A 25137-nucleotide genomic window follows, 5' to 3' on the forward strand; every position below is an offset into this window, starting at 1 on the left:
CCAGAAGTTGGCAGCAGGGTGTCGGCACAGAGAGTCTCAGCTAAGGACAGCAATCATGGAATGATAGAGTTGGAAGGGACATATTAGTCCAATGTGGGTGGAGACAGTAACAATAATTAGAGAACCCCTTTTGGACTTTTTTGTGTGAAAAGGACAATGAATGAATGGAGAGGCATTTGGATCTGGAGATTAGGAAAACATCGCTTAACAGAAAGTAGAACAGTTGGATGCCACCCTAGAGTGAATGTTTTGAATTCTTCCTTCTATGTAATGGACAGGCAGAAAACCAGAAATTATTTTTACAGTGGTGCCCCGCAAGACGAAAGCCTCGCAAGACGGAAAACCCGCTAGACGAAAGAGTTTTCCGTTTTGGAGGTGCTTCGCAAAACGAATTTCCCTATGGGCTTGCTTCGCAAGACGAAAATGTCTTGCGAGTTCCTGCGGGGTTTTTTTTTCCTTGCCCCCCTTTTTCTAAGCCGCTAAGCCGCTTATCTGCTTATCCGCTAAGCCGATAAGCCGCTAAAAGCCGCTAATCCGCTAAGCCGTCAATGGGCTTGCTTTGCAAGACGAAAAAACCGCTAGACGAAGAGAATCGCGGAACGGATTATTTTTGTCTTGCGAGGCGCCACTGTATTTCTGTTTCCATTTGGATTAGTTTATTTCATTGCATTACAAAAAAGGCTGTCATGAAATCTGCCTCAGACCTTTGCGCTTCTTCTTCTTCTTCTCCCAGGAGGACGAAGACCTCGAGAACGAGTGGGGCTCGCTGCTCTTCTCCGAGGGGCTCACTCCGTCGGAGGAGGACCCCAAGGAGGACCGGGCGGGTGGCCAGGACTCCCCGACTCCCAGGGAGGCCGGGGAGGAGAGGAGAGGCCCCTCCCCGACCTGCTGCGACCGCGTCTCCCGCCTGATGGAGAAGGACCCGGCCTTCCGCCGCGGGCGCCTCCGCTGGCTGCGCCAGGAGCAGGCGCGGCTCCAGAGCCTGCAGCAGCAGCAGCTGGCCAAAGCCCTGCGCCGCACCCAGCCCCACGCCGCCCCAGGCAAATTCATCCCCCCCCAGGACTGCAAACTGCGGTTTCCCTTCAAGAGCAACCCCCAGCACCGCTACTCCTGGGCGCCCGGCTCCGCCTTCATGGTGGAGAGCCAGCCGGCCGCCGGCCAGGCGAAGGAGGAGAAGGGGGCCGAGTCCTGCCCCCCACGGCCCCCCAGCCCCCGCCCTGCCCGGAAGAGCAGCCCCGCGCCCCAGCAGAACAGGCGCTCTGCCCCGCCGCGCCGCAACTCCCTGGAAGGCGGGCAGGCGCGCGGGAGGCGGGGCCCCGCGCAGGAGCACTACCAGGCCCGCAAGCACAATTACTACCCCCGCCAGCACCAGCCCTACCCGCAGCACCGGCCCCCCAACGCCCCGGACGGAGGCCCCCCGCCCCGCATGCGCCGGCAGAGGTCAGCCCCCAACCTGCAGCAAGAACGTGAGAGCGCCGTGTGACCCGGGGCGATCTGGCGCTCCCTGGCCAGACGGAAGCAGGAATGGGGGCGCGCTGGGAGGGGGCAGCAGTAGCCTCAGATCCCGGACGGCTGCCCGCCTGCCATGGACGGACATGATTCTGAGCACAGAGCTTCCTTCTTGTGGGGCGAGGGAAACTTGGGCGATGGAGGGTGGGTGTTTTGAGCGCTGCTGCGGTTTCAGGAAGGGCCGAGTCGGATCAGCAGGGTCTTTTCTGGCGGGGAAAGCCAAAGAGGTCGTCGTAGGTGTTTTTTTTTGTAATAGGAATGGGTTTAGGAGGGGGAAAGGATGGGTTGCTGTTTGGTTTTAAGACTGCGCGATAGAGGAGGTTGTGGAGGGTTTGTGCAAGGAGGTCAGGAGAGTTTGGTGCAAGAGGCCTTCCGACCGTGGAAGGTGGTGGGCTTCCTCTTGAGCAGAGGTTGGGCGTCCACCTGTCAGGGATTCTTGGGCTGCGATTCCTGCATCTCAGGGGGTTGGTCTAGAGGACCCTTGGGGTTCCCTTACACCTCTACAAGTCTATAAGGAAAGAGTGGGTGGGTTTGTCCAGAGAAGGCCATGGTAAGAATGTGGGCCTGTGGGGCTGAGGGGCTTCCCCCGCACCCCAGTTGCCCCTCTCCCTAAAGTCAAAGCATGGGTGTCCTGCCTGCCTATTTTAGACAATTCCAAAGTGGGTCAGAGGCGCAGTTCAGCCCCCCTTGGCTTGCTGGTGGAGGGGCGGTTGCTGCCTTGGGACGCCCCCCACCCCCCACTTTGTGTGGCAGGGGGGCTGGAGCACATTGGTGGCCTTTTAACTGGTGCTGCCCTGCCCTCCCTACTCCAAGGAACAGCCTGTTTGTTGAAGGGGAACTTATGGGCAGAGGAAACCTCTCTGGGGCTATTGAGGGCTGCTGTCACACGCTTTGTCTTGGAGCAGCACTCTCTCTGCTTGTGGCTGGAATACTGCTGGGGGGGGGAGTTGAAGTCCACTTTGAAGGCCAAGGTTGTGGCCACTGAGGCGGCCTCCCCCCACCCACCCAAAAAAAATTTCCTGCCCTCTACAGAGAGGGCTGGAAGATCTCTTGTATTTTCCTCTGCTGTCCGATGCCACTCTCGTGCTGTCAATCTTTCTTCTATTAGTCCTGGGTTGTGTTGGGGGCTGGGATGAGGAAGCCCCTCTTCAGCTGCAATTCCCACATGACCCTTGGGGTCTCTTCCAGCTCTGGAATTCTATGCAACGGGGCTACTCCTACAACACCCAGTAGGGCAAGATGTCTAATTATTGTTCAGTGGGGCTTTCCCCCCCCTGGGGAGATGGGCGGAAGAGAGGCAAGCCTCCTATCTCTGTGGCTGCAATATCCTATTTTTAGCACACACACACACACCCTCCAAAAAAAACACTGAAGCTGATGGATGGGGCTCGGCTCCACCTGTTGGCTGCTACTGTCCCCTGACCCCAATGCTTTCTCGCTGCGGCCAAAGGCCTGCCCCCGACCAGCAATCCTGTGGAACCCCAAGAGCCTCATGGTGCACTCTCTTCCCCCACCCCCACAAGCTTTGCACGAGCACAGCGCGGGTCGGGCTAGATGACCTTTGGGGGTCCCTTCCAACTCTACAATTCTAGGGTTCCAAGTGGGTCTGTCCAGCCCTTCCAAAACTGCTTTTTGTGGTGTGTTCCCCGAGGGCTTTCTTGTGGGTTCCCCCCCCCCTTCGTGAGAGGGATTTGTGGGAAGTATGTATGGGGCAGGGGGTGCCTGTCTGTGTGTGTCCACGTGCGTGCGTGTGGGGGGCTGCTGCCCCTGGAAATGTGGCTGAAGACCCTCTACTGTTATCCTGTTCCAATAAAGGTGAGGGCAATCTGCCGCATCTCTCAACGGACTCTCCTCCCTTCCTTGCAAGCAAGCGGTGGCAGTTTGAGGGGTGATGTGGGTGTGGGGTGCTGGGCTGGCATGGGGGGTCTTTATCACCTCCTTTGAAATGGGGCACACCTGGCTTGACAGCTGCACATGTGAAAAGGAACGACCACAAGCTGAGCACGAGTCCACAGGGTGATGCAGCAGCAAAAAAGGCTAATACTATTCTCAGCTGCATCCTCAGAAGTCTAGTGTCCAGATCTAGGGAAGGAATAATCCCGCGCTATCCTGCCTTGGTCAGGCCACACCTGGAGTCCTGGGTCCGGTTCTGGGCACCCTAGTTCAAAGAGGACATTGACAAGCTGGAAGGTGTGCAGGAGGAGGCAACCAAGAGTGTGGAAACCAAGCCTGATGAGGAGCGGTTGAAGGAGAAGAGGAGAGATGAGAGCCAACATCAGATATCTTCAGGGCTGCCACGTGAAAGATGGAGATAGCATGTTTCCTGCTGCTCCAGAGGGTAGGACTCGAATCCAGGGCTTGATATTGCAAGGAAGGAATAACTGACTCACAAGGGCCGTTTGACTATGGGATGGACTCCCTTGGGATCACTGCAGGGCAGACCCTCCAAAGCCCCCCCCCCCCCATCAGAGAGGCTCCCATTTTCTGGCCTGCTCAGCAAAACCAGGATGCGAGTCTCCCCGCCTTCCCTCCCTGGTGACGCAAATCCCTGTTTCTCTTGGCCGCCGACCCCACAGGTCAAGCCCTCTCCTGTTTTCTGTTCCTCACGCCTTGCTGAGGACGCTGTTTCCCCTCCTGCCCCCCCCCCCCACCGCAAGCCTCTCGTCCAGACATGACACAGCTGGTGAATTGTGAAGCCGCCTCCTCCATTTGGGTGCCTCGCTTTTATTTCAACATGTTGGTGGCGTGGCCTGATCTCCTGCGCCTCCAAAATCTCCTGCCCCTTTTCGAGGTGCTGCACCCCAGACCCATTCCCCCGACGTCTCTCTCCACCTTCCAGGCCCAGCCAGCGGGGAATAAGAACAACCAGGGCTTGCAAAAAAAAGGCTGTCAGCATTCGCACTCGGAGGAAGCGTGGACGACCCTGGTGAGACAGGGCGCTCCTTCCGTCCGCAGCTATGGTGGATGGGTGGGCACAGATCCCATTCGTGGTGGGGAGGAAGAGAAGAGGATTCATTGCCCTACTGGTCAAGCTGTTGCCTTCCCCCAGGAGGTCAGGATCGCAGGAATGCCATGGTTAAGAGGCCTGGAAGAAGAGCAAAGAGAGGTGGAGATCAGGAATTTTCGCCTTGATCCCAGGGAGGAGCACAAATCCCATCAACCCCCAGAGGGCTGAGGTTCAAAACATCCTTTATTATTTATACAACATTATATATACCCCATTTACAACATTATTTATACCCCAGCCACTCTGGGCGGCTTCCAACACAATATTAAAATACAGTAATGTATCAAACATTAACTGCTTCCCTAAACAGTGCTCTCGGGAGATGGATAGTCTCTGCTCTCTAGTGGATGCTTTTGAGCAAAGCATGATGGGAATATCCCTCCACCACTGCTCACACCAGCCATTGGGAAGGATGGAGGAACTTGGCCTAACTCAGTCAATTGCAAATGTCCCCGTCCCCCCAACAGTAAGAGCCATTCAATAGCCTTCCTTGGGAGTTGTGAACTCTCCTCCTTTGGAGGTTTTTAAGCAGAGTTTGGATATGGCCATCAGGCATGGATTTGTCAGCTGGGATTCCTGCACTGCCAGGGGTTGGACTGGATATCCTCTTGGGGTCCGTTCCAACACTACGATTCTATTATTCTACCCTGAGGACCATTTGGAAAACTGCCGAGCATCTTAGCAGATTTCTCCCCCTGTGGCAGTCATGGCACTGTGCTGCATGCTAGATGCTGTACGGTTTTTGATTTTGCCTTTTCATCGCTTCTTGTATATTGCATTTTATTGTATAGCTGTTTGAATGCCATAATTGTAGTTCAATAGAATACAATATATAAGGAATAAAAGAAGCAACCTGGCTGCTGGGCAGGCCCAAAGGGGCCCATCCTAGTCCAGGATCCTGTCCTCACAGTGGCCAGCCAGTGCAATCCGGATCTGAGTGCGAGAGACGCCCCCCCCCCCCGTCTCATTCCCCAGAGAAGCTCTCACCGAGGACGTAAGCAGCCACCAGCTTCTGTGGGAGGGTGACGTGGAGGGCAGGGGGCACCAATGGGCTGGGCTGACCCTCCAGGGGCAGCATCAGGAAAACCAAGCAGGTGCTGGCCAGCGCCAGGTAGAGGACGAAGATCCGGGGAGGGATGGGCTCAGCGCGGCCTGGAAGGGAGGAGGGAAGTTTGCAAAACGGCGGAAAGAAGCAGAAAGGTCTGTGTCTCAGTTTGCAGCAGGGAGAAGGGTTGTCTCCAAATAGAACAGAGGGGAAAAGGAAGAGCCGTGCTCTCAGCTTGCGGCTGCCGATTCCTGTGTTGCCAGGAGCGGGGTTGGACTGGATGAACCCTGGGGTTCCCTCCCAGCTCTGAATGCAAATGCCGCTTCGGTGTATGGAGTTGGACCTCTCCGGGATGATGGGGAACTTTTGAGTGACTTTGACCTGAGCCAGGTGAGTGGGGTTTTGCTCTGCAGGCTGCCTGAACACCCCCTTTCATTTGGGGGAGCCACACATGCACCCTTGGTGGGTGGGAGCAGCGAGAGGGGGCTGCCAAGGGCTCCCCCCCTACCACTTTTAACTCAGCCTGTCGTTCAACCTCTGAGGAAAAAGTCTGCCCCTTTCTTTCCAAGATGCCATTGTGTTGTAATAAGTTCAAGTGTTGGACGAGACCAGGTTTCGAATCCTGCCACTTCACCTATCACTGCCTCAACTACCTCGCAGGGTTGCTGTGGGGATTAAGGAGGAGGAAAAGAGAACCACACGCGTCACCTTGAGCTCTTTGGAGAAAAAGGCGAGGCATGGAATGCAGTAAATAAATACAGATTCCTACCCCATCCTCATGGGCTCCCATCTGCCACCCCTACGGCCAGGCATGTTGAAAACTGGAGTCCTGCAACATCTGGGGGGCCAGAAGTGTCCCCACGCCGGTCTGCCCTCTGGCTAGCCTTCAGGGTTTCGTGTAAGCCCTACCTGGCGGCCTAAACCAGGACCTTCTGCCTTGCAGAGCAAATACTGCAGCCCCTTCCCACAGATAGCCTTTGACCTGCCTCTCTGGTGCTTCTGAAGCGGGACCCTCTTTCAGGTCACCTCAAGCCCCTCCAACCTCTGGCACCGAAATACCCAATCAACAGTGTTTCACATTTCTTATTTAATACGGGTGCCTGTGTATATAGCAGAATGTTACGCAGGCTGCATGTCTCAATGAGGCTGGCGAACTATAGACTCCCGGTCAGCAGCCTTGATATGTGTGGGGCAGCTTCAGGTGGGCATGGGGCAGTCCTGCCACAGCAGGGACTAGCCTCTTGGACCCTATTCTGCTCCCTCCCTGTGCTCACCCACAACTCACCCAGGCCTCGTGGAGAAACGGGTGCCCCATGTCGAACCACTGCCCGCTGCTGCCCTCTCCTCGCCGGGCCAGGCTGGTTGCTTCCTGGGCGCAGGGTCGTCGCTTGTTCTCCACCAGCAGGTGCTCCTGGGCAAGGGGTAGAAGGAGGTGTCTGTGGGCATCAATCCGTCCTCAGCTGTCCTCTAAGCCTGAAGTCCTCTCCCACTTATGGGAGAGTTCGTCATTGCCCAGGGTCGGCAGGGTGGGAAATGCACTCTGCGTATGCACAGAGGAGCAAAGGTTCTAGGCCCAGAGGGACCCCCAGCGGTGGAGGAAGAGTCCCAGGATGTAAGAGTCAGGAAGGCAAAAGTAGGGCATCAAAAGGGGGCGGGGGTTCCTGCGCAGTCTGCCATCCTCCGAGTGGGCACCTGGATGCCGAAAGGGAAGGAGATTGCAGCGCAACTGTGGAACACCCTTGCACCTTGAACGGTGGGCATCGCCAGGTGGCATGAGAACCCACCCTCCCTGGATGGTGGCATTAAAGGTAAAGGTAAAGGTACCCCTGCCCGTACGGGCCAGTCTTGACAGACTCTGGGGTTGTGCGCCCATCTCACTTAAGAGGCCAGGGGCCAGCGCTGTCTGGAGACACTTCCGGGTCACGTGGCCAGCGTGACATCGCTGCTCTGGCGAGCCAGAGCCGCACACGGAAACGCCGTTTACCTTCCCGCTGGTAAGCGGTCCCTATTTATCTACTTGCACCTGGAGGTGCTTTCGAACTGCTAGGTTGGCAGGCGCTGGGACCGAGCAGCGGGAGCGCACCCCGCCGCAGGGATTCGAACCGCCGACCTTTCGATCGGCAAGTCCTAGGCGCTGAGGCTTTAACCCACAGCGCCACCTGCGTCCCCTGGATGGTGGCATTGGGGTCCCTTAATTCTCCCTTGCTCCAATCACCCCGCTTCTTAATTCCCCGATACCCCCCCTCCGCCTGCTTCTCTCGGCTCCTGTGTACCCCCCTCCCCACAGAGGGATGCCCCCACCCTGAGGAGCAGCTGCAGCAGTCCCGCCCCAAAGGGGCGGGGGGGCTCTGCAGGGTCTGCAAATAATTATTATTATTATTATTATTATTTAGGGCTCCCAATCAAATATTAAAAACAAAATACAGCATCAAGCATTAAAAACTTCCCTAAATAGGGCTGCCTTCAGCTTTCTTCATCATCAAATTTATTATTTATACCCCGCCCATCTGGCTGAGTTTCCCCAGCCACTCTGGGCGGCTCCCAATCACGTGTTAAAAACAGTACAGCATTAAATATTAAAAACTTCCCTGAACAGGGCTGCCTTCAGATGTCTTTTAAAGATAGGATAGCTGCTTATTTCCTTGACATCTGGTGGGAGGGTGTTCTACAGGGCGGGCGCCACCACCGAGAAGGCCCTCTGCCTGGTTCCCTGCAACCTCACTTCTTGCAATGAGGGAACTGCCAGAAGGCCCTCGGAGCTGGACCTCAGTGTCCAGGCAGAACGATGAGGGTGGAGACGCTCCTTCAGGTCTACTGGGCCTTTGAGGCCGTTTAGGGCTTTCAAGGTCAGCACCAACACTTGGAATTGTGCTCGGAAACGTACTGGGAGCCAATGTAGGTCTTTCTGGACCAGTGGTATGTGGTTTCCCAGTCACCAGTCTGGCTGCTACATTCTGGATTAATTGCAGTTTCCAGGTCACCTTCCAAGGTAGCCCCACGTAGAGCGCATTGCAGTAGTCCAAGCGGGAGATAACCAGAGCATGCACCACTCTGGCCAGACAGTCTGCGGGCAGGGAGGGTCTCATCCTGCGTCCCAGATGGAGCTGGCAGACAGCCGCCTTGGACCCAGAACTGACCTGCGCCTCCATGGACAGCTGTGAGTCCAGAATGACTCCCAGGCTGCGCACCTGGTCCTTCAGGGGCACAGTTGCCCCATTCAGGACCAGGGAGTCATTCAGGACCGGGAGCAATGCTTCTGAACTCCAGTTGCAGGAGGGAAGAGTTCTCTTGTGCTCGGATCCTGCTTGCGGGGTCCCCATTGGGGCATCTGGTTGGCCACTGTGAAGACAGGATGCTGGACTGGACGGGCCCCCGTGGGCCTGATCCAGCTGGGCTCTTAGGAGGCCAGGAGAGAGAGAGGCGGCGGTGGTGGTGCTGCAAACCCCGCTCAGCTCCGGGACCATCCCAATTCCCCCCGCGCCCCCCCAGGGGCTGCCGCGGTCTCTGCCCCGAGGGGAATAATAATAATAATAATAATAATTTATTATTTGTACCCTGCCCATCTGGCTGGGTTTCCCCAGCCACTCTGGGCGGCTTCCAACAGAGATGAAAAATACACTAAAATGTCACATATTAAAAACTTCCCTGAACAGGGCTGCCTTCAGATGTTTTCTGAATGTCAGGTAGTTGTCCATCGCCTTGACATTCGATGGGAGGGCATTCCACAGGGCGGGCGCCACCACCGAGAAGGCCCTCTGCCTGGTTCCCTGCAACTTGGCCTCTCGCAGTGAGGGAACCGCCAGAAGGCCCTCGGCGCTGGACCTCAGTGTCCGGGCAGAACGGTGGGGGTGGAGACGCTCCTTCAGATATACTGGACCGAGGCCATTTAGGGCTTTCAAGGTCACCACCAACACTATGAATTGTGCTCGGAAACGTACTGGGAGCCAATGTAGGTCTTTCAAGACCGGTGTTATGTGGTCTCGGCGGCCGCCCCCAGTCACCAGTCTAGCTGCCGCATTCTGGATTAGTTGTAGTTTCCGAGTCACCTTCAAAGGTAGCCCCACGTAGAGCGCATTGCAGTAGTCCAAGCGGGAGATAACCAGAGCATGCACCACTCTGGCGAGACAGTCCACAGGCAGATAGGGTCTCATCCTGCGTACCAGATGGAGCTGGTAGACAGCCGCCCTGGACACAGAACTGACCTGCACCTCCATGGACAGCTGTGAGTCCAAAATGACTCCCAGGCTGCGCACCTGGTCCTTCAGGGGCACAGTTGCCCCATTCAGGACCAGGGAATTCTCCACACCTGCCCGCCTCCTGTCCCCCAAAAACAGCACTTCTGTCTTGTCAGGATTCAACCTCAATCTGTTAGCCGGGAAGCCCAGACAGGAGCTTTCCCAGCCCCTGGCTGGCTGCTGCGGAGGGGCAGAGGGGGCACTGGCCAAGCCCGCCCCCCATTTGCTTGGTGGGGGCCCCTCCACGTGACTCCCTCCCCCCCCCCCCGCAGCCGCCCCTCTCTCACCAGCTGCTGCTGCCTCCTCCTCCTCCTGTCCGTCCGCACTCCTGCCCCGCCCTCCCCTCTCCCGATTGGTCCAACTGCTTCCTATTCCAGCCCCCTGGTGGGCGGGGCTCTCCTTCCCGCTTTTCTATTGGTCAGGCGCCTCAGGGAAACCCCCGCCGGCGCCTCCTGCGTCTCCATTGATCGCCGCCGCCGCCGCCGCCTTCCTGTCGTGGCAACTAAGCCACGCCCGCCCGGCCCTGATTGGCGGGAGCTTCCTGTGACGCCACACACATCCCGCGGGCGGAGGTTCCCTCAGACGGGGGTCGCCCACCTGAAAGAGTCTTCGCGCGCCTCAATGGGGCGTAATTAATAATAGTAATTATTATTATTATTATTAATGATATTAAGACTCCATGATCATTATTAATAACGCAATAATAATAATAGTAAATCATCCTTTTGCACTTAAACTCTCCTCATTGGGTGTTTTTAAGCAGAAAATTTAAACCACCTGCCCGGGATTCTGCAGCGGCGATCCCTGCATCGCAAGGGGGTTGGATTGGATGACCCCTGGGGGTCCCTCATTCAACGCTGCTGTTCTAAGATCCTAGTATTCTACTCTTCTTGTTCCTAAATGAATTTAACTCCGAGCTAGATCATATTCTTATATTATCTGCTGTTTTAATTGACGAATGATAGAATTAAAAAAAAAAAAGATATCTTGGCGAAGGAAGATTAAATAACAATCTTATATTTTAAAAATGGAAGATGAATTAGTCACGAATGCACGTGTGAGCGGGCATCTTGTATGTCTCTCTCCTTTTGCAATTATACCACGAGTTCCACCCCCACCCCCCACCTAGGGCGCTCAAGGTCCTGCTGCGACGGACTCTAACCACTAGACCTCCACTGTCTCTTTCCGACTCCCAAAGAAACGCCCCTCGCAGCATCCTTCGGGGTCCCGCTGGCGCCAGGTGGGCTTCGCAGCTGGAGGAGGGGCGCGCCAGCCCCCCGGGCTCCCCTTCCCTCCTGGGGCTGCGGCTGGCAGCAGCTGGGGGTCGCGGTACCGCCGCCGCCGGGGGTCCGAAGCTGCCGCGCGATCTCGGGGGCGCCCTTCTCACGACGCGTGTCGTGTTGCCTTCCCCGCTCGGAGGCAGGAGATGGCTGGGACCCCCAGACGGGAGAGAAGGGCGCCCCTTCGGGATCTGCTTTGGGGGGGGGGCTTCCCAAAAGAGACCCCGCGTGGCCCCTGGGAGTTCAGGGGGGCACGGAGCCTTCCCCGCCCTGACGCGTGTCGTCTTCCCCGCTCGGAGGCAGGAGATCGTTGCTGAGACCCCCAGGCTGGAGGGAAGGGCGCCCCTTCGGGATCTGCTTTGGGGGGGGGGCTTCCCAAAGGAGACCCCCGGGAATCTTTTCCTCCGGAGCGCAGCGCGCTCTGCACATGCTCCTCGGCCCGGCCGTGGCTCTCCGCCCGCCCCCTCGGCCCCTCCCCGCCGCCTGGCTCCCCCCACCGGCTCCCCATAAGCAGGAGGCGGCGCTGCTGGGACGCCACTCCGTCCCCGTCTCGCCGCCCGCCCCGTCCAGCTCAGGGAAGCGCCCCGAAAGCGACGACGATGGCGCCCCACTTCTCCCTCCTGCCGTCCCTACTGCTCGCCCTCCTGCCGCTGGCCCGGGCCCAGGACCCCCCCGCCGGGAACAACACCAGGTACCTGCGCGCCCCCCCCCCGACCCGTCTCATCTGCCAGCCCCCCATCCCAAGAAATACCCCCAAGATCGGAGCTGGGGGGGTGACTCTGTGCCATAGATGCCCCCTTCCCTGTTCCACATCCTGGGGGTGCTTGCGGGGGGGGGATGCTGCTGCTGCGCCCCCCCCCCCAGTTTTGGGTCCGTCCGCGCCACATCTGGAAGGGTTTAAGCGAGACGCGGCTGGTCCGGCTGCCAGGAGCCGGGATGAGCCAAGCGGATTCCCGGAATTCTTGAACGGGGTGTCAAGAGAGCTACTGGGAACGGGGGGGGGGCTGGGGGGAAGGCGGCTCTGGGTCAGGGGCAGAGAGGCTGGGAGGAGGGGGCGCCCACAGTCCGGCCTGCCGCCCCTTCTTAGCCCCGGGCTGTCTAGGAAAGGGGGCAGGACGTCTGCTTGGCATGCAGAAGGGCGCCTCCGAGTAGGGCCCCGTCTGAAATCCTGGAGAGCCGCTGCTGCCAGCCTGAGCTGGATGGATGAAGGAATAAGTCAGCTTCTTTACGCCAGGGGGTCTTCAACTTCCAGACCCCTAGTGGAAGGGGTTCCCTCAGAAGAGGGTAGGCTCTCCTTCTCTGGAGGCTTCAAAGTGGAGTCGGGGATTATTCCTGCACTGCAGTGGGTTGGGCTGGATGACCTTTGGGGATCCCAGCCAACTCCTCGGTTCTGTGGGGCATGCCTTGTCCCCAGTGCCCTGTCTTCTCCTCTCTCACCGCTTCTCCCTCTCCCTTCCAGACCCATCTTCGTCTGCGGGGGCGACCACACTGGCGACAACGGCTACATCGCCAGCGAGGGCTTCCCCAGCCACTACCCTCCCAGCAAGACCTGCGTCTGGACCATCACGGTGACTCTCCCTGGGGGTGGGGGTCCTGGGCAGGGCGTGGGGGGGCACGCAGCTAGGTAGCCCCACTCCAGCTCCCACCAGTGGCTGACCATTCGCAATAGCTAGGTTGTCCAATGTCTCCCAGTGCGTTTCCTGGGGGGCAGGATTCGAACCCTGCTCCTATTGCGCTGAATTATGGCCTCGCAAGGGGGAACATCCTCCTTTTGCCTGCAGCTATTTCAGATTTTATTTTCCCCAAGTGTGGGTGCCTGTCTCCCTGATTCTCCCTCTGCCAGCCTACCCACCCCCTGGCATCTGACAGCCCCTTTGCCCCCCCATTCCCAGGTCCCAGAAGGGCAGGTGGTGATGCTCTCCTTCCGGGTCTTTGACATGGAGCCGGACCCCATCTGCCGCTACGACTACCTGGAGGTCTACAACGGGCACTCGGCCGTCGAGGGGCAGCGTCTGGGCCGCTTCTGCGGCACTTTCCGGCCGGGAGCGGTCCTCAGCACCAGCAACCGGATGATGCTGCGGATGGTGTCCGACGAGGGCACCGGAGGGAGGGGCTTCCTGGTGTGGTTCAGCGGGGGGCTCCCCCACGTCGACGGTAAGGGACCCCCCTTGCAGCGGCCGGTGGCATTGGGGCTGGCGGGAGTTATAGTTCCAAACTTCTGGCGGGTGCCAGCTTGGCCGAATCCTTCTGACTTACCCACAATTCCTCTGGCAAATTACCCAGGATCCTTTGGGCCCCTGTGCTGAGAACAAGGAGGATTCGGGGGCGGGAGCTTTGGGTGCCAATCTTGTTTCCCCAATCCAAACTAAGTTTGTATATTTAATAGTCAGGGAAACCAAGTCCTGAGATTGTGAGTCGCGCTGAGATCATGATGATGATGATCAGTTAAGGGAGTTGGGGACGTTTAGCCTGGGGAAGGAGAGGCCGGAAGGAGATACTAGAGCCATCTTTCAGAAATCTGAAGGTCTGCCCCATGGAAGATGCAGCAAGCTTGCTTTGTGCTGCTCCGGAGGGTGGGACTCGAACCCGTGGCTTCAAGTGACAAGAAGGGAGATTCCGACTCAACATCAGGAAGAACCTTCTAATGGCAAGAGCCATTTGTCAGTGGAACAAGGTGGGGAAATCTCCTTCCTTGGGGGTTTTTAAGCAGAGGTTGGGGGGGCCACCTGTCCTATATAATAATAATAATAATAATAAAATTTATTTATACCCCGCCCTCCCGAGCCAGAGCCAGGCTCAGAGCGGCTAACACCAATAAAATTACAGTAAAATCGTAATAGGAAAAACAACAACACCAATTTTAAATACAGGTTGAAATGCAATGTAAAATGCAGCCTCATTTTAAAAGTAGCCCATAGATCAATATATGATCTAGCTGAGATTCCTGCAGTGCAGCGGGTTGGACTAGATGACCCTTGAGTTCCTTTCCGACTCTACAGTTCTGTGATTCATTTGGGGCTTTTAAGCAGAGTTTAGATGGCCACCTGCCAGGGTTTTTTTAATCGAGATTCCTGCAGTGCAGGGGGGTCGGACTGGATGACCCTTCCAACTATGACTCATTATTTGCTAACTCCTTATTTTGGGACCGCAGATGACTTTTGAAATTAACGTTGCACAGAAACCCCCAAGAAGCAGCCAGCAATGGGATCCTAGGAGGACTGGATCTCAAAAACTAATTTAACAACTGTTAGGCTGACAAATACTTTGCAGGGGGCAGTGTTTTGGGACAGGAGCGTTTGCCAGCTGGAATGTTCGAAGCGTGAGAGGACTGCTGTGGAATCTCCCTGGATCACGGCAAGCATTTGACCTCTGACCTCCAGTAAAAGGGATCCGGCTGGCAGGGAGAGTTTTAGGCCGAACCAGCTGCTCATCTAGGAGCATAATGAGGGGGGGGGGGCTGGCGCTCTGCACCCTGGGGTGGCACAAGGAGAGGGGGGGTGGCAAGTCTCTCGCACCCCTTTTCCTCCCCCCCCCCGCCCCATCCCAATGCACAGGACCTTTTTCCAGGGCGCCCAAAGGGACGAGGAAAAGGGGGTGCCCATCATATAGACTCCTGGGGGTTCTGGGAGCCGTGGGACTATTGGGACGGTGAGTATGAGACCCCCGGTTCTTTCCCGCAGTGGCAGCTGCAGAGACCCCCTCCTGCCCTTCCAAGGAGGGCAAGACCTGGGCTTGGCTTGGCTTTTTGGGTGGTGGGCAGGGGGTGCTCTTTCTGCTTTTGGAAGCCCATAGTCAGGAGGGTTGTGGGGTCCTTTGCTCAAGGGGGACACCCCATCCAGGGTCCTCAGGAGGGGCTGGAAGTATGGGATGGAAGAGACGGACGTCCCTCCAAATAAAATTCTCATTCCCTCCCCGCCTTTCTCTGCCTGCTGGCCCGGGCGATGCCAGCCTCTTCCTCCCATTCCTGGTCCTTCTGCAACCAGTCATTAGTGCGGTCTCCCAAATTGCTGTTTTCGCCCTGCGGTTCTGCTCCCTTTGGGGGCCTCTCTCTCCGCCCCCCTGGACTGTTTGCAGAGCAAACAAGCATTTAGACCATAAGACGCCGGACCAGCTTTGATTGCACCCCCCCCCCCAGTAAAATAAAAACATCTCCCCCTCTTCCTTTCCTGAAACCCCCCATCCATCCCGTTGAGTCTTTGATCCCTGGCCCCTTCAAAGTCCTCTCTGGCTGCAGAACAGGCCTGGCTTCTGAATTGGGCTTAGTTAGGGGGCTCTTATGGGGGGCGGTGTAGAATATTGGCTGGCATGTGGCACGTGGGTAGAGGTTTGCGCCGGAATGGCCGGCCTGAGAGCCTGCAAGGGTTTTGCCTGCTTGCACATTGGCATGCGGGCACGAGCCCTCAAGGCAGCGACTGATTGGCACACTTGAGCCCCCTTCCTCTGTGGGTTCAAAAGGCTGGGTGTGGGCCCACCTTGTGCCCACGGCTTCCAGAGGCTCTGCACGTAGCGGGGGTGGCAAGGGGCCCCGTGGGGTCTCTGTGCACGCTTGCAGCGGATGACCCAAAACTTTTCCTGTGTGCCACCTCGAGAGACGAGGGCCACAATGGGTTTCTGAGCATCCCTGGCCTTGCCCATTCCGCTGACCCCCTTGGCGGCCCTGCCCCTCTTTCCCTCTTTGCAGAGCACCAGTTCTGTGGGGGGAAGCTGGAGAAACCCCAGGGCACCCTCAAGACCCCCAACTGGCCTGAGAGCGACTACCCGCCCGGCATCAGCTGCTCTTGGCACATCATTGCCCCAAAGGACAAGGTAAGGCTGCTCGCTTGTCCCCTTAGCCACATCGCAGGGGGTTGGGCTGGATGACCTTGGGGGGGCCCTTTCAGCTCGGCAGTTCTGTGATTCTTGCCAGCTTCCTCTGGCGGGGCCTCTCTTCCCAGGGTGGTGGGTGGGGTGGCACCCAGCAACCACCTCCGTTCTGTGCCCGCAAAGCTTATGAGTCAGGTCAGGCCCACCGGCGCAACCGGAACTCATTCTCTCTCCTTTCCCCCCTGGCTCAGGTGATTGTCTTGACCTTCGGGAAGTTTGATGTGGAGCCCGACACCTACTGTCGCTACGACTACGTGGCCGTTTTCAACGGCGGAGACCGAGACGACTCCAGGCGCATTGGCAAGTTCTGCGGGGACGAATCGCCCAGGTGAGGCTTTGCAGCGCACAGGTTCCCCTTTCTGTCGCGAATGGAGCATGTCGGAAGCCAGCTTAAGGGTGGTTGCAGTCCCCCGTTGCTTCAGCGTGCCTCCTCTTTGGGATGCTTCCTTGAAATATAGGATTGTAGGGTAGGGAGGGACGCCCGAGGGCCATCTAGCCCACCCCCTGCCATGCAGGAATCGCAGCAGAAGCATCCGCAACACGCCAGCCTCTGCTCAAACACCTCCAAGGAAGGGGAGTCTGTTTCACGCTTCATCTCAAGATCCCCTGAGCATTTCAACGACAAATGTATGTCCCTCGTCCTCTTGGGGCTCAGTATAACAACCCTGCAGAGGAGTCTGCCCCATGGGGGGATTTTTGCTCTCTTGACCCCCTGCCCTCGGTGACCCTTCCCCGTCGTTTCTGGAGAGTTTACACCAGGGGTCAGCAAACTTTTTCATCAGGGGGCTGCTCCACTGTCCCTCAGACCTTGTGGGGGGCCGGACTATATTTTGAAAAATATGAATACCCTGCAAGCCGGTCCCACAGCTGCACCACACACTGCAGCCCATTGTCTGAGGCCAGGTCAGTGGGCAGGCTGCGCATGCAGAGCACCAGGCAGGCGGTGTGCAGCTCAGCCTCCAGCTGCTCCAGCGCGGCTGCTGAGCATGCCACCAGCAGCAGTGCCAACCCGGGCACCAGGTGCGGGGCCGGCTGAAGCTCCATGACACACCCTGCATGGAGAGGGGTCCGCAGCATGTGGGGACTGGCCGAGCGGGCAGCAGGGTCCGTGGGCCAGATTTATGAGCCTGGGGGGCCGCATCCAGGGTGCCAACCCCTGGTTTACACCCACATATAAGGGCCTCCCACTGGCTCTCTCCCTTCCCCAGGTCATTCCCACGTCCTCTAAGACCAAGCATTCCCTTTCGCCTGCTTTGGCAAATAATCTCTCTCTCCCATCGCCTTTGGCCTCCCTGAACTGCCCCTGGCCTCACAGGGCCTCCTTCTACGACTCCTCCATTTAATTTCTTGGTCTATTTCATCGTATTCGTAAGAACATCAGCAGAGCCTGCCGCTTCAAGCCATCCCTCGCCCTCTCCTCCTCCTCTTCCGATAATTTGCCTCCTCCTCTTTTAAAGCCACCATCTCTGTGCTCATGCGTGGGGGGGGGGGAGATCCCTTCTGAACCGGCTTTCCCCTAAACAACCAGCCTCAAAGCTGCTCTGCCACCTGGGCAGCTCAATTAGTTAGCGGACAGGGGGGCTATGATGCCAAGGCCACAGGTTCGATCCCTGTATGCGGGTAGCGGAATATTTCTGCCTTGCAGCGGGTTGGGCTGGATGACCCTCGGGGTCCCTTCCAAGTCTACAATTCAAGGAATCCTGGTTCCTCCCAAATCCAAGCCCCTTGTCTTGACACACCATCCTCTCCTGCCCGCCTTGAGGCCACCAAGCTGCACCTGCCTGCCTGGTCCTCTGCGTGGAACCAGAAGCATCTCAGAGACAGAGGAGGTTTTTGCCATCGCAGCTGGCAACCTAAATGTGGCTTCCAGGACGTTAGATTAGGGCCAGGGAGGGACCTCTCTGCTCTTCTCATCCCCTTTCCACTCCCCACGGTCATCTAGCACCGTCTCCTCGAATGGCAATGAACTGCTGGTCCAGTTCGTCTCGGATCTCAGCGTGACGGCCGACGGTTTCTCGGCTTCCTACGTCTTCAAGAGCCCCGGCGAGACGGTGGACAAAGGCGTCTCTCAGCCCACGGGACGCGTCTTCCCGGGCTCCAAACCAGCCCAGCCGGGTAGGAAACCAGTGGTACCCAAGCCCAAGCCGGCACCGCGCCCCAGACCGACCGCCAGGCCCCGCCCCAGCCCCACACGGCCCACGGCACCACCTGCCACAGGTAAGAGGCATCTGTGGACGGGGGATCACTGCGGTGTGTGTCAGGACCTCAGAAGAGCCTTGCTGGATCCGGCCAGAGGTTCCTTTGGCCCACGGTAGCCAAATAACCCTCAGGACCTAGGGGTCAACCTAGACTGCCTCTGGAGGCTCCATAAGGACACTGGAAGAGCCTGGCTGCCAGATCATGCCCAAAGTGGCTCATCTAGTCCAGTGTCCTCACAGACGCTCCAGTGGGAAACCCACAAGCAGGATTGGACCACAAGGCCAATCCCCTCTAACCCAAAGCTTGGCAAACAATCCGTAGAAATTCCCCTTGAAATCCAGTTAAATAATATATGGACTGTGGCTCCGCCAGAACGCCTCCCTCGCCACAGAAGGCACCTCAGGGGTCGGCACTCATGATTCTGGGGGTGAGACTTCGCTCCAATTCTTTTCCTTTATAAATGAGGCAGAAACTTTTGTTCCAGCCCCAACACCAGAACCTCTGCAGGGAGGAGATAATGCATGAATAAATGCATTGCTTGTGTGCTGCAAACCCTCCCAGTGTCCCTATTTTCCAGGGACAGCCCCAGATTCACAGAAGCTGTCCCGGTTCCTGATTTGATCCCGGAATATTCCGATTTTCCTTGGATAAGCTGTCCCTATTTTACTAGGATCAATGTTGGAAGCTATGCGTACTTCAGGTGAAACTTAGTAAGAATGCAGTGCTGGGCAAGTTACTGTAGGAATATGTCGTTCTTGGATTTGCAGGGAAAGCAATAATTTTTTTTTGGGGGGGGAACCCCCTTCTACTCCATGGATTTGTCTTATCTTCTTTGGAAGCCACCCAAGATGGTCGCCATCCCTGCCTACTGTGGCAGGGAGTTCCGCAGTTTAGCTTTCTTTTATCGGTCCTGAATGTCCCAGCATTCCGTTGCATTGGATGTCCGCGATTTCCAGTGCTATGAGAGAGGGAGAAAACCTTTCCTCTCCACACTTTCTCCCTGCCAGGCATAATTTTTAGAAGTTTCTATCGTGTCGCCTCTTGTTCACATTTTCTCCAAGCTAAAAATCCCCATTGTACACAGTCTGCAGCAGGCCAGGCTCCCCTGGGGCTACCAGGCCTCTCTTCTGGGATGTGGTATTTGTAAAATAAATATAGTTTTATTGATTTCCAATATATAACAATTACCAAAAAAAAGAAGGAGAAGGATACAAAAACAAAATTCCCCTTTCTTCCCCTCCAGGACAGATCAATCTAGTTTAGTTTTCCAGAGTCCAATCTGAGGTTTTGGTAGTTGCCGTTCTTTAGACTTAAAGATAAAGGGTAAAGGGACCCCTGACCATTAGGTCCAGTCGTGGCCGACTCTGGGGTTGTGGCACTCATCTTGTTTTACTGGCCGAGGGAGCCAGCGTACAGCTTCTGGGTCATGTGGCCAGCATGACCAAGCCGCTTCTGGCGAACCAGAGCAGTGCACGGAAACACCGTTTCCCTTCCCGCCAGAGTGGTACCTATTTATCTACTTGCACTTTGACGTGCTTTCGAACTGCTAGGTTGGCAGGAGCAGGGACCGAGCAACGGGAGCTCACTCCATCGCGGGGATTCGAACCGCCGACCTTCTGATCAGCAAGTCCTAGGCGCCACCCACATCCCAACTCTTTAGACTTACCCATAAAGTATTTCCACAAAATTGTCCACATCCTTTATATTATTCAGTGCATAATGTGCATTCTGAATGGCCAAGCAGGAAGCAAGGTATGTTTCCAAAGCTGCCCTGCTGCAGGTAACGTTAAGGACGTGTTCCTGAGCATGTGCAGAGTGCTAGTTGGGGGGTTTGCCTCAATTCTACTCTTCCCCTCCATTTCTCCCCCCCCCCCCCCAGGTGAGATCACCTGCCCAGAGAAGTGCCGCCGGACAGGAACGCTCCAGGGGAACTTCTGCGCCAGCGATTTTGGTAAGCCCTTTAGGAAAGCGGGAGAGGGCATCGTAGAATCATGATGAAACGGGACCCCCAAAGGTCATCTAGTCCAACCCCCATTTGAACAGGTGCGGGGGGGGCAAGTGGGGAAATGTGCACACCCTCGTTCTGCCAGCTCCTGGAAATGAAACTGGGCAGCTCTAGGGGGGGAGGGGCAGAAGAAAAATGGCTGGGAGTGAGCTGTCAATCAGAATGAGCCCCAAATGTCTCTGGAGACCCCATAGCCTCTTAGATCAGTGGTCCTGCCCCCTGGGGGGCGGTGGAATTACATAGGGGGTGCGAAGAGGCAAGCGGGCAGCAGGGGGGCACTTGAGGTGCCAATGACTATCAAGTTTTGGTCATCCGTTTTGCGGAGTTAATTAGTTTTAACTGGGTTTTGAACGCGTGTGTGATTAATTGCAAGCGTTCTGATAAGTGTCTGATGCTGCAAACTGCTGTTCTGAATAATGCCTTTTATAGCATTTTGGGTAGGGGGCAATGGGAACGAGATCTTGGAACCCAGGGGGTGGGGGTCCTCCAAGAATGTTTGGGAACCCCCGGCTGCCCTGGCTCAAACCTGGGAGGGGTCCTCCTCCGTTCTGGCAGCCCCTCACCCTCCAACGCCGCTTTTGCAGTGGTCTCTGGGACAGTGAAGACGGCCGTGCGAGGGGCAGGGAACAAGGTCACCATCACCGTCGCCCTCGCAAATACATACAAGGCAGGAGCCCTGAGCCTCCCCGCCGAGGGCAGCGCAGCCACTCTTCGCTTCGAGGCCCCCTGCCGGCAGTGCCCCATCCTCAAGAAAGGTGAGAGACCCCCACACCCGCCCCTCACATGTCCTTTCACCCCCCACACCAGCTCCTTTCGCTGCACAAACTGTGCAGAAAAGCAGGGGGGCAGGAGAGGTCCTTGAGATCGTACAATTGTAGGGTGGGACCCTGAGGGTCATCCAGTCCAACCCCCTGCTATGTCTGCAGGAATCACTGCTAGAGGAGGCCTGGCAGATGCCCACCCAACCGCTGCTTAAAAGCCTCCGAGGAAGGAGAAGCCACCACCTTGCGAGGGCGTTCTAACCCCGTGTTCAGTGGGAATCTCCTTCCTTGCAATTTGGAGGTGTGGGTTCGAGTCTTACCCTGTGGGGCAGCAGGAAACGAGTGGGCTCCGTCTTCGACACGCGGCAGAGAAGTCCCTCTGCCATCAGTTCTGGGCCGACGCGAAGGGGCTCCCACCCAGCCGGCCAGCTGAGGCCCACCCTGCCTCCTCTCCCAGGGGCTACATGTATTATAGTCATACCTTGGGTTACAGACGCTTCAGGTTACGGACGCGCCAAAAACCAGAAGTACTGGAAGGGGTTACTTCCAGGTTTCGGCGCATGCGCAGAAGCACTAAATTGTGCTCTGCGCATGCGCAGAAGAGCCGAATCGCAACCCGCGCATGCGCAGACGCGGCGCTGCTTGTTGTGGACGCTGTGGGTTGCGAATGTGCCTCCCGCAAGGATCTCAACCCAAGTGTCCACTGTATTTGAAATATACTCAGAGTCGAGAGTGGATTTCATGCTCTTTATTCAGCTCATAGTGGTGAGGAGGAATGGAAGTTCCCCCAGAATGTCTGCTTTATATACATTATTTACACAATAAATGTGATTGGCTAATTCTGGGATTCTCCTGTAGGCCAATCAGGTTTCGGATTCCTTTCCACCTGGAGCTGGATTGGGTGGCTCCTGAGGACCAATCAGACTGCTGCATTCTGGGTCCTATTGTTCTAGGACCAATCAGACTGCTGCAATTTGGATCCTATTCAACTCAGTACATAACACTAATCCTTTTCCCCTTGCAGGTGCCAACTACGTCTTCATGGGCAAAGTCGGCGCGGACGGGAGCGGGCAGCTCCCCCCCAACAGCTTCGTGGTGCCCTTCCGCCAACCGCAGCACAAGATTCTCACCAACCTCGCCAAACGCCCCTGCACTGCCCCGCCAGCTGCCAGGAACAGGCCCTGAGCCTGCGCTGCCGCGTCTCCTTTACGGACAGAGCCGCCCCAGGGGTGCCCAGCGGTGCCCGCCTCCATATAGCCAATGAACGGGGGAGGGGGAGGGGAAATGTACCCACACACCGCCCTGCGCTTGTGTTTGGGGAGGTCTGAGTGTTAAACGCAAGTCTCTCTTAAAGGTATTTTTACATATCTGCTTCCGTATTTCTCCGTGTTGGAATGGCCTTGCGAACCCTTCATTCTCTTTGGTGCCAGGAACCCCTTGATGCCTGACACACACACACCCCCACCCAGGAGCTTGGGGGTCGCATACAAAGCACTCATAAACCCTCTGCCTTGGTCTGCGGGGCACGGTGGTGGCACAGCGACTTGGGAGCCCGCTCCTGCGGCGGGTGGATTCTCTGGCATGCTTGTGTTAGCAAGGGGTGGACAATTCATAAAATCGTAGGATGGTAGAATTGGGGCCCCAAGGGTCATCCAGTCCAGCCCGCTGTAATGCAGGAATGCAGCTATTAGTTGGGGGGTCAGACAGAGTAGGGAGGATGGCCAAGCTCTCAACTCTGTTAAAAAAAAGGTAAAGGGACCCCTGACCATTAGGTCCAGTCGTGACCGACTCTGGGGTTGCGGTGCTCATCTCGCTTTACTGGCCGAGGGAGCCGGCGTACAGCTTCCGGGTCATGTGGACAGCCGGACTAAGCCGCTTCTGGCGAACCAGAGCAGCGCACGGAAACGCTGTTCACCTTCCCGCCGGAGGGGTACCTCTTTATCTACTTGCACTTTGACATGCTTTCGAACTGCTGGGTTGGCAGGAGCAGGGACCGAGCAACGGGAGCTCACCACTGTGAAATAATAGCTCCAGGGGAAATGCATGAGGGAACCAGAAGAGCCAGGCTGCCCAAAGGGGGCCAAGCATCCTGTTTTCACAGGGGCCAACCAGATGCCCATCATGGGAAGCCTGCAACCAGGATTCGAACACAAGAGCCGCTCTCCCCACTCCTGCTGTTACCCGCTACTGGCATTCAGAAATATCTCTGCCTCTAACTGCGGAAACAGGGCTCAGCCATCTGGGCTAGAAGCCATTGTTAGCCTCCTCCTCCGTGAATTTGTCCAGTCCTCTGCCCTGTGTGAGGTGTGACAGATGCAAAGGTGCAAAGCCCTCAATGGTAGCCCCAAACTCCAATCTCTGGAGGGGGCAAAAGCTGCTCTTTGGGCAAGGAGAGACGGGGTAACAAGAAGCCCCACCACCTTGCAAACAGCAGCTGCTGGCGACTTCTGCTTTCCAGAGGAAAGAGCAGATTAAGTTTCCACCCACGCGGGCGCAAAGCAGGCCAAAGGGAAACCGCAAAGCTCTGCCACATCACTTGAGTTGCGAGGGCGGCCAAGTCCCCCTGGGAGGGGATCTGGGGGTGGGGAGGACAGCGGCAGAGATGGGGCGCAGGCAAAGGGGGAGAGAGCACCCTCGAGACGGGGTTTGGAGCCAGGACCCCAGGCCAGGCCTGTGCAAGACGTCTGCTCCTGGCTGCAAAAACCTCTTGGCCTGTCTCCAAGCCTTTTGCAGAGGAAGCAGGCCGCCTGGCTCCCAGCCGGCCTGCTCTGCGCCTTGCAAGTTGCAAGCGCTTCTGGGTTGCCGCTGCGAAATGAGGGGAAGGGGCGTAGCTCAGTGGGTAGAGCAGGTGGAGAGAGACTCCCTGTCTAAAAGGAACATCGCAGAGAGCTGCTGCTGCTGCCAGCTGGTGTGGGCAATACTGAGATGAATAGACCAATGGTCTGACTACAAAGCACCTTCTAAAACAGTTGCTCCTCCCATGGGGGAAGCATGAGGCAAGAATTTAGAGATTTTGGTGTTGGAGGAGACCAAAGGGTTTCCTGCAGTGCAGGAGTCACAGCGCCAGAACCCCTAACAAGTGGCCATTCGGCCTCTGCTTCAAGGCCACCAGGAAAGGCGAGTCCGCCATCTTTCCACTGTCAAATGGCTTCTAAAATTCTTCCTGATGTTTAGTCGGAATCTCCCTTCCTGCAGTGTGAAGCCGTGGCTTTGGGTCCTGCACTCAGGAGCAGCCGAAAGCAAGCCTGCTCCATCTTGGGATAGCCCTTCGGATATTCGAAGGTGGCTCTCATATCTCCTCCTCTTTTCCAGGCTAAACACACCCCAGTTCCCTGATCATCCTGGCGCCTTCCTCTGCACACTTTCCGGCTTGTCAATCTCCTCCTTAAACTGGGGTGCCCAGAACTGGATACAGGACTCCAAGAATAGTCTGACGGAGGCAGAATAGAGGGGTACTGCAACTTCTCTTCATCGGCCACTTCTGTTGATGCCGCCTAGAATAGCATTAGCTTTTTTTGCTGCTGCATCACAAAGCATGAATACCCACCCAGCGACCACCGTCGCCTCCCTGATCTCAAGGTCCTTCTCCCTCTCCTCATTTAGTCTCCACAACGACCCTGTGAGGCAGTGTGGTGGGCCTTCAAGGTCCTACCCAAAGAGCTTTGTGGAGAAGTTGAGGCGGGTGCGGAACCCTGACCTCTCTCCCAGGCCAATACTATGACCACAGCTCTAGCCCTACGCTATTCCTGTTCTGGGAAAGCTCAGTCGGGAAAGCACGAGATCCCTACTCTCAGGGTTGTGGGTTCGAGTCCCACATTGGGCCAAAGGGTCCTGCGTGGCAGGGGGTTGGACTAGATGACCCTCGAGGTCCCTTCCAACGGTACTTTAATTCTACCTGTTCTAATCTACTGGGACCACACACACCACCTTGATGAGGAGTCCTGGCTGCTCCTCTTCCTCCCCGCCCCATTCCATTGCCGCTTCCAGCTGTCCATCATCATCACCTGCCTTCCAATTTAGGTCTTCTCAGGTGGTGCCTATTTGCAAAGTGGGTCGTGGGCGCCACCTTGTGTCCGCAAGCGGGACTGCGGGGGGAAAGGGAGGTTTCGTTGCAGAGAAAGCGCCTGGTCTTCCCCTCTCGCCGCCCCCCCCCCCCCCGCGTCTCAGCGCCTGTCCCCGAGCGACCCCCAGGCCGGGCCCCGAGCCAGGCCTGGGAGGAGCAGGTGGCCCAGT

At 56.9% G+C, this 25137-nt stretch overlaps 2 protein-coding genes and 1 long non-coding RNA gene across 5 annotated transcripts in view; 2 read left to right on the forward strand and 1 right to left on the reverse strand.

The window, feature by feature from the left end:
• The window catches only part of KIF1C (kinesin family member 1C), a 57696-nt gene extending 54345 nt beyond the window's left edge, over positions 1-3351 (forward strand). For all 3 annotated transcript variants that reach the window (XM_079951746.1, XM_079951748.1, XM_079951747.1), the window contains one exon: positions 734-3351. In XM_079951746.1, coding sequence (XP_079807872.1) covers positions 734-1483 — 750 coding nt within the window. In that variant the 3' untranslated portion in view covers positions 1484-3351. The remainder of the gene's footprint in view (positions 1-733) is intronic.
• Positions 2780-13393, reverse strand: LOC307202350. The gene is made up of 4 exons (XR_013832832.1): positions 13333-13393; positions 10084-10413; positions 6847-6972; positions 2780-4594 (listed from the first exon to the last, which is right to left on the reverse strand). It is a non-coding gene; the product is annotated as an uncharacterized lncRNA (long non-coding RNA).
• On the forward strand, positions 11589-22269 carry PCOLCE (procollagen C-endopeptidase enhancer). The gene is made up of 9 exons (XM_079951975.1): positions 11589-11767; positions 12536-12644; positions 12969-13230; positions 15758-15882; positions 16131-16267; positions 17882-18156; positions 20018-20089; positions 20728-20898; positions 21929-22269. Exons 1-9 carry the CDS (start codon positions 11676-11678, stop codon positions 22087-22089), a joined length of 1404 nt encoding a protein of 467 aa, XP_079808101.1. The 5' UTR covers positions 11589-11675; the 3' UTR covers positions 22090-22269.
• The last annotated feature ends 2868 nt before the right edge of the window (positions 22270-25137 follow it).

This window comes from Podarcis cretensis (genome assembly GCF_951804945.1).
Source record: "Podarcis cretensis genome assembly, chromosome: 13".
In the NCBI taxonomy this organism is placed as follows: Eukaryota; Metazoa; Chordata; class Lepidosauria; order Squamata; family Lacertidae; genus Podarcis; species Podarcis cretensis.